Below are 13,546 nucleotides of genomic sequence, written 5' to 3' on the forward strand. Positions count from 1 at the left end.
AAGAGATATAGATAGATGACAGACTGCTAGATCGATAAATGATACATAGATGGATAGATAGATAATAGATGGAGAGATAGATGGAGAGATAGATAATACATGGATGAATGGATGGTGGGTTAGGAGAGAGAGAGAGAGAGAGAGAGAGAGTGAGAGAGAGAGAGAGAGAGAGAGAGAGAGAGAGAGAGAGAGAGAGAGAAGAGAGAGAGATACTGTCCTTCAGGATCATTTGTGCATTCATACAATTTTTTTTTCATTTTTTTTAAATTAAACTTTATTGATGTGACAGTTGTTAATAAAGTTACATAGATTTCAGATGTACAATTCATCATCTACATATCAGATTGTGTGTTCACCATCCAGAGTCAGTTCTCTTTCCATCACCATATATTGAATCCCCTTTACCCTCATCTACCACCCCCTCCCTTCTTACCCTCTGGTAACCACTAAACTATTGTCTATGTCTATGAGTTTTTGTTTCTTGATTTGTTTGTCTTATCTTTTTGTTATTTTTGTTAGTTTGATATACCACATATCAGTGAAATCATATGGTTCTCTACTTTTTCTGTGTGACTTATTTCGCTTAGCATGATAATCTCAAGGTCCATCCATGTTGTCGCAAATGGCACTATTTCATCTATTCTTATAGCAGAATCGTATTCCATTGTGTATATAGACCACATCTTCTTTACCCGATCATCTATCGCAGGACACTTTCGTTGTTTCCGTGTCTTGGCCACCGTAAATAACGTTGCAATGAACACTGGAGCATATATATCTTTACGGATAAATGTTTTCAGATTTTTTGGAGATACTCAGGAGAGGGATTGCTGGATCATATGGTAACTCTATAAAATCCCAATGGCATTTTTTTTAAAGAAGAAAAAATCATCAGATTTGTATAGAACCACAAAAGACCCAGAATAGCCAAAGTAAGCCTAAAAAAAAAAAAAAAAAAAAAAAGACCACTTATGGAAGCAGCACACCCTGACTTCAGTTTGTACTACAGGGCAACAATAATCAAAACAGTATGGTATCGATAGAGAAAGAGACACACAGACGAATGGAATAGAATTGAGAACCTAGAAATAAACCCACGTAGATATGGACCGATAAATTTCGTCAAAGAAGCCAAACACATACAATGGAGAAAAGATAGCATTTATACAATTTTGTGTCTGAGGCCAGTATTACTCTTTGAATTCCCCACATTTCATGGTCAGTATTTTGTTCAAATAATTTTATTCAGAAATCTCTTGTTGGCATTTATATTAGTCCCAACTGATACACATATCAAACATCAAAAAAGCTGAAACAGAAAGCTTGTTGAAAGCATTTACTTGGGACAAGGAGAAGACCTCCAGGACCAGAGAAGAAGGTAACCACTGCTCCCTTCCAGGTCATCACACAGAATCTTAAATTCCTTGTCTGTAGGTTGAAGAAGCTGAGAGACAGAGATGCCTGAGAGGAATCCGCTGGGAGTGTAGGCACCTGAGAGGCGCTCCCGGGACAGGCAGAGTCCTTTTCTGCAGTCGGAAGACCTGCTTATACTCCAGCATGGAGGAACAGGGAGCATCAGTCATGTGTCCGGGTGATACGTGAGGGAGAATCCCAGCGATTTTAAAATTTGAGTTAGAGTAGATACGTCAGTAGGTCAAATGAGAGCTGGCAGAAATGCTCTTTGCCAGGAGGACAAATGAGTTCTGCCTGATGATGCCTGCCAGAGAGGACCTTATCCAGCTGAGCTCCATGCTGTGACACACTCGACTTCCTTGCCCCCAAACCCATACACACATTCACACACTGGCACTGCTGGCCTGTTGCTCTGCCTGCAAATGTCTCCCGAAATAGACTAATTCCTGGTCTAGGGGTCGGGAGCTATGGCCCATGGGCCAAGCGGCCACTCCGACTCCTTCTGTAAAGTTCTATTGCAACTCAGCCAGGACCATCATTTCCTACCGCCTATGGCTGCTTTCCGGCCTCAGGGACTTTCCCACATGTCATGGTGTCCAAGCCAATGGGAAAAGAAGATCCTTCCAGACAGGTGAGGCCATATTTCAGTTTTCATGTGAAGAGAACAAGAAGCCCTGGGAAATTAAATGAGGAACCCACAGGGCCGTCGTTGGTTGTCAATCCTGAAACCAGAACACAGGCTCTGGGTTCCTCTTTATTACAACGATGCTGACATCTCTCACCTGAAGCCTCTGGAGTAGAGTTTTATCTTCCGCAGAAGAGATCGCAGCACCTTGGTCCTCTGTCCAGTTCCCTCTGGACAGGGACTCAGGACGCAACCTCACCAGCTTTCTCTGTATTAGATTTTACACAGTTTGTAGGTGGTGGTGTCCAGAGCTTGAGACCATGGGCTTTGGAGTCAATAGACCCAACTGAAGGCCAGGTCACCACCTGCCCGTCTCCCTTCTTCACCTCTCAAAGCTAGATGATCATCTGTCTCCTACCTCAGGGTGGGCACGTGAGGCAAGTAGTGTAATGCCTGTCACAGTGAAGCGATGAATGGATGTTGACGGGATCGGCATTTCTTCGTGATCTAAGATGGCCCGAATCACGCCGTTCTACAAGTTCATCCACATAATACAGAGCTAAACCACTATCACATGACACTGCATGCAGATAGAACACAGATTTAAAGTTTCAGACACATGAAATGTGGACAAAGGAGTGACCGAGAATAGGGTGGATAAAATATATTATTACTGCCTCTCCGAAGAACAGAAACAAGGTCACACTGGGAAGAGTTAGAAGATTGACCAGTAAAATTGAAGATCCAGTGTGATGGTTAACTTGATGTGTCTGCTTGGCTAGGTCAGAGTGCCCAGGTACTTGATCAAACTTTATTCTGGATGCTTCTGTAGGGTGTGTTTTGAAAGAGATTAATATGTAAATCAGTAGATTGTAAAACAGATTGTCCTCTATGTTGTGGGTGGGTCTCATCCAAACAGTTGAAGGTCTGAATAGAACAAACAAGGGCCTCCCCTAGGCAAGAGGGAATTCTGTCAGCAGACTGGGTTCAGACTGGAACTGTAACGTTGGCTCTGGTCTGGGTCTCCAGGCGGATGACCTGCCCTGAATATTTGGGACTTGCCAGCCTTTGTAATCATCGTTCTTTAAAATAAGTCTCTTTGATTAGACACGTCCTTTTGGATCTATTTCTCTGAAGAACCCTGACTCATACACCCAGTCTAGATAGACACTATCGATTTGTGTGGTTGTCTGAATTTTCCTCAGCAGTTGAGGTCTGAGTGTGAAACAGGTGACTCTTGACCAGGGAAATGTACTTGGTGTCTGTCGAAGATCATTCAAAGCTGAGTCAGTGGTTTTTGTAATAAAAATAGTTTCTCTTATTATGTCATATTACTCTTTAGTATCTGCCTTTTATAGAAATTTGATTTCAGAGACTACGTTTCTGACACAAAAACTGTTAATTTTTTACACAATAGTAAGTGTACAAGCAGATGTCTCATCATTACGATGTATTGCCTTGGTTCACTGGCATTATTAAGAACATTAATTTTTGCAAGAAATCTATTAAAGTTAGTAGGGTTTATAATAATTAGTAGACTCAATCTCTTGAAAGAGAGAGAATTGAGACCAACTCTTTCATTGGACTTCGGAATAATCAACCTTTTGGGGGACAAAGGGGTTTTGATTTCACTGGTCATGGGGCGTCACCGACCACCCATACGGACCAGCTTGTTGACTCCCCTTCTCTGGTTACTATCTGACACCGTTGATACCGGTGAGGATATGCTGTTCTTGGTGTAGTTCTTAACTTTTCCTTATTTGTCGCACACTGAAGTATTAGTTCTCACCATCTTGTTGATACAGTTGTGAGAAAAAATATATATACCTGACATGTCTGCTTACAATAAGAAAAATATCTCCAGATATTAATGTACGCCCAGTTCTTAATAATACAAAACAAGTAACATAGCCCATTGGATACATCATTCCTTTGAGTCAAGAACACTTATTGTACATTCCATAGAAACTGCCCTCTTTTGGGTAGCATCGTGAATGGGTTGAATTTTGTGGGTTGAAATTGTTATAGGTGACAGTTATGTTCATTTTGCTTCTTGTGCTATTGGAATGTGATGCCCTAATTGGGTATCACGGGACGGGAGGACCTGTTAACCTAATGTAGACCATTCAGGACAGAATTCTCCATGCACATGAACCACACCCATGAGCCATATCAAAAGGGGGAAAAAAAGCCGAACACTGAGTTTAATGCTTGAAATTTATTTTGGAGACAGAAACAAGAAAAGGTACAAGGAAGAAAGTGTAAATGCTTTCAGGTCTTCCAGGGGAATCTTCTACCGTTTTGGATCTCAGTCTGCAAAGCTCACTGACAGCAAAGAAAGTATCGGATGCCATTGAAGGTACAGGTCCCAGAGTATACCTCAGGAGAACTGCAGAAGTTAGATCTGCAGTAGCAGACAGTTATTCTCCGAAGGCCTGTGGAAGGAAGAGGAGGGTCACACAGAGTGAGGAAGGAGAGACGCACGAGAGGCAGAGCCAGCCTCTTTGACATCTTCTGAGAGGCCACAGGTCATCTGACAGGTTAAATACCAGCCATGTTGGGGTGGAAAGGTCTCACGTTTGGGTCATAAATCACAAGAAATCTTACTGGCGATGCGTTGGGCTTGCAGGGCCATAATTTTTCTCTGATACCAGTTTATCATGTACATGCTTCTTTCCTGCGTCCACCCCAACAATCTCAAACTCAGGGGTACCTATTCCTCACCCTACCTCATCCACACACCCCTTTGAGTCCAGACTCCAGGCCCCCTCTATCAAGCCCGTCTAAAGGGCCGCAGACCCCAATAGCACGTTGGCTGGTCTCTCACCTGAGGCACCTTGAACGAGGCGATTAGGTGCTCCAAAGGAGATGGCCACGTCCTGGCCTTTGGCCCCGGGCTGGTTCTGGTCCTCGGCCTCAAGCTGTTCCTGGTCCAGGGCTTCAGGCAGGTCTTGGGCAGGAACCTGGTCATCTGTCTCTCGGAGGGACTTGGCATTGGCCTGGAGGGCTAAGAGGAGAAGGGCAGCGGCAAGGAAGGCGAGGGTCCTCATGGCTGAAAGTCACCTGGAGGTCAAGGTGTGGATCAGAGAGCGATTGGGCATCACAGGGAGTCAGCTGTATTTATAGAAGGATTGGAGGAAAGAGGGCACTGCCCTCAGTGTGTGACTCGGTGAGGGCAGGTGGCCTGTCCCACATCCTCCTGTCGCCCAGAGTCACTTTGATGTTCCTCTGATGTCGCTGCTCCCCTTTCATAGCACGCGTGTGTTTGCTTGGTGTCCATGTTTGTTCTTCATCTGTGATGATTGATGCTTGTGAGGAACGTGATAAGCTTCCCTGTTTCTCATCTGCCTGAATATTTACCAGTGAAAATGTGCGCATGTGTGTCCTAGGGCATCTAAGCCATCACGAGATGCTTGTAAAACTCTACAAAAGGGCGATAATCATATGGGCATAATATTTCTCACTTGCAACACTACATGCCAGATGGCTTTTTTCACACTTCTGAGGGCAAATAACCTGAATGTAAAATTTGGTACAGAAGTAATTTATAATTCGTATTCGTAAGGACAAACGGTGTTTTTTAGATGTCTGGAGACTCAGAAAATTTGCTATACACGAATCCTATACACGAAAAATATTGGTCAGGGACATATTCCAATAAAATAAAAAACAGGATCCAAATAAGAAGACATGTGAGTAAAGAGACAGACCTGAAAAAAGACTCAGTACAACTTATTTATACTTTTTCAATTAACTGTCCATGAATTGTTGATAAGAGCAACTGAGGAAAGTTTTGCTCCATTTTTAACCTTTCCTCATGGAGTCTGCCATGTGCTTGATCACCCAGGTTCCTCATTTATGGGAGAAAATTTTATCTTCAGCCTCTCTTCATCCTTCCCAAGGACAAAATTACTTGGGTAAGTGGAATATCTGGAAAATGATGTGTATGGTTTCAAAAATCACCATCTGGGCTCTGGTGGAACAGGCAGAGCTTTGCTTCGTCCGTGAAGCAGAACATGCTGTAAGCCCATTTGTCTCCTGTCTTCCAGGACCCACTCAACCAGCTAGCTGCTCAGCCTGGGACACTGGGTGCCTCTGCTGCTGAGTCCCCTTTGCCTCTACTTTTTCTGGGAGACCTATTTCTAGAAACTTCTACTGGCATCATGAGAAATCACTGCATTTTTCTGATGTATTTTTATACAATAATTTATAATAAAATGCCTTTCCTTCTGCCTTTTTTTTTTTTTTTACTACAGGTCATTCATTATCTATTATTCGACTTGTCATTGCATAAGTGTCATATGCTTATCATATCTTTGGGGACACCCTCACCACATGTCAATTAAAGGGTTCCATGGGACCGATGTAACCCCAGGGCTTTGGAGGAAGATGTATGATTGGGGACTACTGATGAAGAGCACTGCCACCCTATAGGAAAGGAGGTTATTCCATGAGAAGGAGGAGTGTTAGGATCATACGATCATGGATCTCGCAATGATTATTACAGTTGCTAATATAAAGAGTGTCTACCTGAGTGTGAAGTCAATTTAATGAAAGCAGAACTAAATAATTATGTAGACAGACAGATATATGTATCGATAATAGACAAACAAATAGACAGATAGATGGATAGATAATGGATCTATCGACAGTTAGGTAATAAGTAGATATAGACAGATAGATGATAGATGATAGATAGATGATAGATATAGATAGATACGTAGATGATAAATAGGTAGACAGAGATAGATATAGATAGATGATAGATATATAGCTAGCTAGCTAGCTAGCTAGATAAACAGATTGATGGATGAATGGATGCTGGCTGGGTGGCTGGCTGGCCGCCTGGCAGGCTGGCTGGATGGATGGTGAGTGAGAGAGAAGAGAGAGACTCTCCTTCAGGATCATAGGTGCATTCATACAATTTTGTGTCTGAGGACAGTATTACTGTTTGAATTACCCAATTATTGGCACCACTATTTTGTGATGAAACTTTTAGTCAGAAACCTTTTGCCTGCATTTCAGTTAGTCTTAACTGATACACATATCAAACGTCAAAAATTCTGAAACAGAAAGCTTGTTGAAAGCATTTACTTGGGACGAGGAGAAGACTTCCAGGACTAGAGAAGAAGGTAACCACTGCTCCCTTCCAGGTCTTCACACAGAATCTTAAATTCCTTGTCTGTAGGTTGAAGAAGCTGAGAGACAGCGACGCCTGTGAGGAATCCGCTGGGAATGTAGGCACCTGAGATGCGCTCCCGGGACAGGCAGCGTCCTTTTCTGCTGTCGGAAGACCTGCTAATCCAGCATGGAGGAACAGGGAGCATTAGTCACGTGTCCGCGTGGTACGTGAGGGGAGAATCCCAGCGATTTTAAAATTTGAGTTAGAGTAGATACGTCAGTAGGTCAAATAAGAGCTGGCAGAAATGGTCTTTGCCAGGAGGACAAATGAGTTCTGCCTGATGATGCCTGCCAGAGAGGACCTTATCCGGCTGAGCTCCATGCTGTGACACACTTGACCTCCTTGCCCCCACACGCATACACACATTCACACACTGGCACTGCTGGCTTTTTGCTCTGCCTCCAAATGTCTCCCGAAATAGACTAATACCTGGTCTAGGGATCGAGAACTACGGCCCATGGGCCAAGCGGCCACTCCGACTCCCTTCTATAAAGTTCTATTGGAACTCAGCCAGGACCACCATTTCCTACCGCCTATGGCTGCTTTCCGGACTCAGGGACTTTCCCACATGTCATGGTGTCCAAGCCTACGGGAAAAGAAGATCCTTCCAGACAGGTGAGGCCATATTTCAGTTTTCACGTGAAGAGAACTAGAAGCCCTGGGAAATTAAATGAGGAACCCACAGGGCCGTCGTTGGTTGTCAATCCTGAAACCAGAACACAGGTTCTGGGTTCCTCTTTATTACAACGATGCTGACATCTCTCACCTGAAGCCTCTGGAGTAGAGTTTTATCTTCCGCAGAAGAGATCGCAGCACCTTGGCCTCTGTCCAGTTCCCTCTGGACAGGGACTCAGGACGCAACCTCACCAGCTTTCTCTGTATTAGATTTTACACAGTTTGTAGGTGGTGGTGTCCAGAGCTTGAGACCATGGGCTTTGGAGTCAATAGACCCAACTGAAGACCAGGTCACCACCTGCCCGTCTCCCTTCTTCACCTCTCAAAGCTAGATGATCATCTGTCTCCTACCTCAGGGCGGGCAAGTGAGGCAGGTAGTGTGATGCCTGTCACAGTGAAGCAATGAATGGATGTTGACGGGATCGGCATTTCTTTGTGATCTAAGATGGCTTGAATCACCCCGTTCTACAAGTTCATCCAAATAATACAGAGCTAAACCACTATCACATGACACTGCATGAAGATAGAACACAGATTTAAAGTTTCAGACACATGAAATGTGGACAAAGGAGTGACCGAGAATAGGGTGGATAAAACATATTATTACTGCCTCTCCGAAAAACGGAAACAAGGTCACACTGGGAAGAGTTAGAAGATTGACCAGTAAAATTGAAGATCCAGTGTGAAGGTTAACTTGATGTGTCTGCTTGGCTAGGTCACAGTGCCCAGGTACTTGATCAAACTTTATTCTGGATGCTTCTGTAGGGTGTGTTTTGAAAGAGATTAATATGTAAATCAGTAGATTGTAAAGCAGATTGTCCTCTATGTTGTGGGTGGGTCTCATCCAATCAGTTGAAGGTCTGAATAGAACAAACAAGGGCCTCCCCTGGGCAAGAGGGAATTCTGTCAGCAGACTGGGTTCAGACTTGAACTGTAACGTTGGCTCTGGTCTGGGTCTCCAGGCTGATGACCTGCCCTGAATATTTGGGACTTGCCAGCCTTTGTAATCACCGTTCTTTAAAATAAGTCTCTTTGATTAGACACGTCCTTTTGGATCTATTTCTCTGCAGAACCCTGACTCATACACCCAGTCTAGATAGACACTATCGATTTGTGTGGTTGTCTGAATTTTCCTCAGCAGTTGAGGTCTGAGTGTGAAACAGGTGGCTCTTGACCAGGGAAATGTACTTGGTGTCTGTCGAAGATCATTCAAAGCTGAGTCAGTGGTTTTTGTAATAAAAATAGTTTCTCTTATTATGTCATATTACTCTTTAGTATCTGCCTTTTATAGAAATTTGATTTCAGAGACTACGTTTCTGACACAAAAACTGTTAATTTTTTACACAATAGTAAGTGTACAAGCAGATGTCTCATCATTACGATGTATTGCCTTGGTTCACTGGCATTATTAAGAACATTAATTTTTGCAAGAAATCTATTAAAGTTAGTAGGGTTTATAATAATTAGTAGACTCAATCTCTTGAAAGAGAGAGAATTGAGACCAACTCTTTCATTGGACTTCGGAATAATCAACCTTTTGGGGGACAAAGGGGTTTTGATTTCACTGGTCATGGGGCGTCACCGACCACCCATACGGACCAGCTTGTTGACTCCCCTTCTCTGGTTACTATCTGACACCGTTGATACCGGTGAGGATATGCTGTTCTTGGTGTAGTTCTTAACTTTTCCTTATTTGTCGCACACTGAAGTATTAGTTCTCACCATCTTGTTGATACAGTTGTGAGAAAAAATATATATACCTGACATGTCTGCTTACAATAAGAAAAATATCTCCAGATATTAATGTACGCCCAGTTCTTAATAATACAAAACAAGTAACATAGCCCATTAGATACATCATTCCTTTGAGTCAAGAACACTTATTGTACATTCCATAGAAACTGCCCTCTTTTGGGTAGCATCGTGAATGGGTTGAATTTTGTGGGTTGAAATTGTTATAGGTGACAGTTATGTTCATTTTGCTTCTTGTGCTATTGGAATGTGATGCCCTAATTGGGTATCACGGGACGGGAGGACCTGTTAACCTAATGTAGACCATTCAGGACAGAATTCTCCATGCACATGAACCACACCCATGAGCCATATCAAAAGGGGGAAAAAAAGCCGAACACTGAGTTTAATGCTTGAAATTTATTTTGGAGACAGAAACAAGAAAAGGTACAAGGAAGAAAGTGTAAATGCTTTCAGGTCTTCCAGGGGAATCTTCTACCGTTTTGGATCTCAGTCTGCAAAGCTCACTGACAGCAAAGAAAGTATCGGATGCCATTGAAGGTACAGGTCCCAGAGTATACCTCAGGAGAACTGCAGAAGTTAGATCTGCAGTAGCAGACAGTTATTCTCCGAAGGCCTGTGGAAGGAAGAGGAGGGTCACACAGAGTGAGGAAGGAGACGGAGGAGAGGCAGAGCCAGCCTCTTTGACATCTTCTGAGAGGCCACAGGTCATCTGACAGGTTAAATACCAGCCATGTTGGGGTGGAAAGGTCTCACGTTTGGGTCATAAATCACAAGAAATCTTACTGGCGATGCGTTGGGCTTGCAGGGCCATAATTTTTCTCTGATACCAGTTTATCATGTACATGCTTCTTTCCTGCGTCCACCCCAACAATCTCAAACTCAGGGGTACCTATTCCTCACCCTACCTCATCCACACACCCCTTTGAGTCCAGACTCCAGGCCCCCTCTATCAAGCCCGTCTAAAGGGCCGCAGACCCCAATAGCACGTTGGCTGGTCTCTCACCTGAGGCACCTTGAACGAGGCGATTAGGTGCTCCAAAGGAGATGGACACGTCTTGGCGTTTGGCTCCGGGCTGGTTCTGGTCCTCGGCCTCAAGCTCTTCCTGGTCCAGGGCTTCAGGCAGGTCTTGGGCAGGAACCTGGTCGTCTGTCTCTCGGAGGGACTTGGCATTGGCCTGGAGGGCCAAGAGGAGAAGGGCAGCGGCAAGGAAGGCGAGGGTCCTCATGGCTGAGAGTCACCTGGAGGTCAAGGTCTGGATCAGAGAGCGATTGGGCATCACAGGGAGTCAGCTGTACTTATAGAAGGATTGGAGGAAAGAGGGCACTGCCCTCAGTGCGTGACTGAGTGAGGGCAGGTGGCCTGTCCCACATCCTCCTGTCGCCCAGAGTCACTTTGATGTTCCTCTGATGTCGCTGCTCCCCTTTCATAGCACGCGTGTGTTTGCTTGGTGTCCATGTTTGTTCTTCATCTGTGATGATTGATGCCCGTGAGGAACGTGATAAGCTTCCCTGTTTCTCATCTGCCTGAATATTTACCAGTGAAAATGTGCGCATGTGTGTCCTAGGGCATCTAAGCCATCACGAGATGCTTGTAAAACTCCTTAAAACATTGTTAACAAAGGGCAATAATCAGATGGGCATAAAATTTCTAACTTGCAACACTGGATACCAGATGGCTTTTTTCACACTTCTGAGGGCAAATAACGTGAATGTAGAATTTGGTACTGAAGTAATTTATAATTCACATTTTTTTAAAAAATTAAAGTTTATTGCTATCACAATTGTTAATAAAGTTACATAGATTTCAGGTGTACAATTCTGTAATATTTCTTCTATATATATCACATTGTGTATTTATCACACAGTCAGTTCTCTTTCCATCACCATATATTTAATTTCTTTTACCCTCATCTATCACCTCCTCCCCTCTTACCTTCTGGTAATCACTAAACTATTGTCTGTATCTATGAGTTTTTGTTTCTTTGTTTGTCTTTGTCTTTTGTTTTTTTCAGTTTTATATACCACATATCACTGAAATCACATGGGTCTACTTTTTCTCTCTGACTTATTTAGCTTAGCATTACAATCTCAAGATCCATCCATGTCGCAGGTGGTACTATTTCATCTTTTCTTATGGCAGAATAGTATTCCATTGTGTATATATACCACAACTTCTTCATCCATTCATCTATCGAAGGACATTTTGGTTGTTTCCATGTCTTGACCACCGTAAATAAAGCTGCAATGAACATTAGAGCACATATATTTTTATGGATAATGTTTTCAGAATTTTGGGGTAGATACACAGGAGAAGAATTGCTGGGTCATATGGTAATTCTATTTTTAATTTTTTGAGTCACCTCCACACTGCCTTCCATAGCGGCTGCAGCAGTCTGCATTCCCACCAACAGTGTATGAGGGTTCCTTTTTCTCCACAGCCTCTCCAACACTTGTTACTATTTGTCTTGTTGATGACAGCCATTCTGACTGGGGTGAGGTGATGTCTCATTGTGGTTTTTAGTTGTATTTCTCTGATGATTAGTGACGTTGAGCATTTTTTCATATGTCTGTTGGTCATTTGCATGTCTTCTTTGGAGAAATGTCTCTTTGGGTCCTCTGCCAATTTTTTTAATTGGATTGTTTGTTTTTTGTTGTTGAGTTGTATGAGTTCCTTATATATTTTGGATATTAGCCCCTTATTGGAGGCATTGTTTGCAAAAATCTTCTTCCATTTGGTTGGTTGCCTCTTTATTTTGTCTTTTTAGCTTGATATAGTCCCATTCATTTATTTTAGCTTTTACTTCCCTTTCCTTTGGAGTCAAATTCATAAAATGCTATTTGAACCCAAGGTCCACAAGTTTAGTACCTGTGTTTCCTTCTATGCAGTTTATTGTGTCAGGTCTTATGTATAGGTCTTTGATCCATTTTGAGTTAATTTTGGTACATGCTGATGGATAGCAGTCTAATTTCATTCTTTTGCATGTGACTTTCCAATTCTCCCAGCACCATTTATTGAAGAGGCTGTCACATCCATTTTATGTTTTTGGCTTCTTTGTCAAAAATTATCTATTCATATTTATGTGGGTTTATTTCTGGGTTCTCGATTCTATTCCATTGGTCTGTGTGTCTCTTTTTCTGCCAATACCATGCTGTTTTGATTATTGTTGCCCTGCAGTACAAGCAAAGTCAGGGAGTGTGATACCTCCAGCATTGTTCTTTTTTCTTAGGATTGCTTTGGCTATTCAGGGTCTTTTGTGGTTCCATGCAAATGTGATGATTTTTTGTTCTATTTGTTTTAAAAATGCCATTGGGTTTTTTTTTTTTTTTAAAGGCTGTTAATATCTTTTTTTTTTTTTTAATTGGGGAAGGGGAACAGGACTTTATTGGGGAACAGTGTGTACTTCCAGGACTTTTTTCCAAGTCAAGTTGTTGTCCTTTCAATCTTAGTTGTGGAGGGTGCCGTTCAGCTTCAAGTTGTCCTTTCAGTCTTAGTTGTGGAGGGCGCAGCTCAGCTCCAGGTCCAGTTGCTATTGGGATTTTGATGGGGATTGCATTAACTCTATATTGCTTTGGGTAAATGGCCATTTTAACTATGTTGATTCTTCCAATCCACGAACATGGAATGTCTTTCCATTTGTTTGTGTCTTCTTCAATTTCTTTTAAAAATGTCTTGTAGTTTTCAGTATATAGGTCTTTCACATCCTTGGTTAAGTTTATTCCTAGGTATTTTATTCTTTTTGCTGAAATTGCAAAAGGAATTTTTTTTTATTGCTTTTCCTGAGATTGCATTGTTAGTATATAGGAATGCAGTGGACTTTTGTACATTGGTTTTGTAGCTGGCAACTTTCCTGTATTCGTTTATTGTTTCTAATATCTTTTTGGTTGAGTCTTTAGGG

General features: G+C 42.6%; 2 protein-coding genes across 2 annotated transcripts; both read right to left on the reverse strand.

Annotated features, from left to right (window-relative positions):
* Window positions 1-4,241: 4,241 nt before the first annotated feature.
* Window positions 4,242-5,095, reverse strand: LOC117021662 (defensin-5-like). The gene is made up of 2 exons (XM_033104905.1): window positions 4,866-5,095; window positions 4,242-4,473 (listed from the first exon to the last, which is right to left on the reverse strand). The coding sequence occupies exons 1-2, from the start codon at window positions 5,086-5,088 to the stop codon at window positions 4,361-4,363; spliced, it is 336 nt and encodes a 111-aa protein (XP_032960796.1). The 5' UTR covers window positions 5,089-5,095; the 3' UTR covers window positions 4,242-4,360.
* A 4,936-nt stretch (window positions 5,096-10,031) lies between these two features.
* Window positions 10,032-10,967, reverse strand: LOC117021671 (defensin-5-like). Its single transcript, XM_033104911.1, has 2 exons — window positions 10,654-10,967; window positions 10,032-10,263 (listed from the first exon to the last, which is right to left on the reverse strand). The coding sequence occupies exons 1-2, from the start codon at window positions 10,874-10,876 to the stop codon at window positions 10,151-10,153; spliced, it is 336 nt and encodes a 111-aa protein (XP_032960802.1). The 5' UTR covers window positions 10,877-10,967; the 3' UTR covers window positions 10,032-10,150.
* Window positions 10,968-13,546: the final 2,579 nt, after the last annotated feature.

This window comes from Rhinolophus ferrumequinum, chromosome 4, assembly GCF_004115265.2.
Source record: "Rhinolophus ferrumequinum isolate MPI-CBG mRhiFer1 chromosome 4, mRhiFer1_v1.p, whole genome shotgun sequence".
NCBI classification, from domain to species: domain Eukaryota; kingdom Metazoa; phylum Chordata; class Mammalia; order Chiroptera; family Rhinolophidae; genus Rhinolophus; species Rhinolophus ferrumequinum.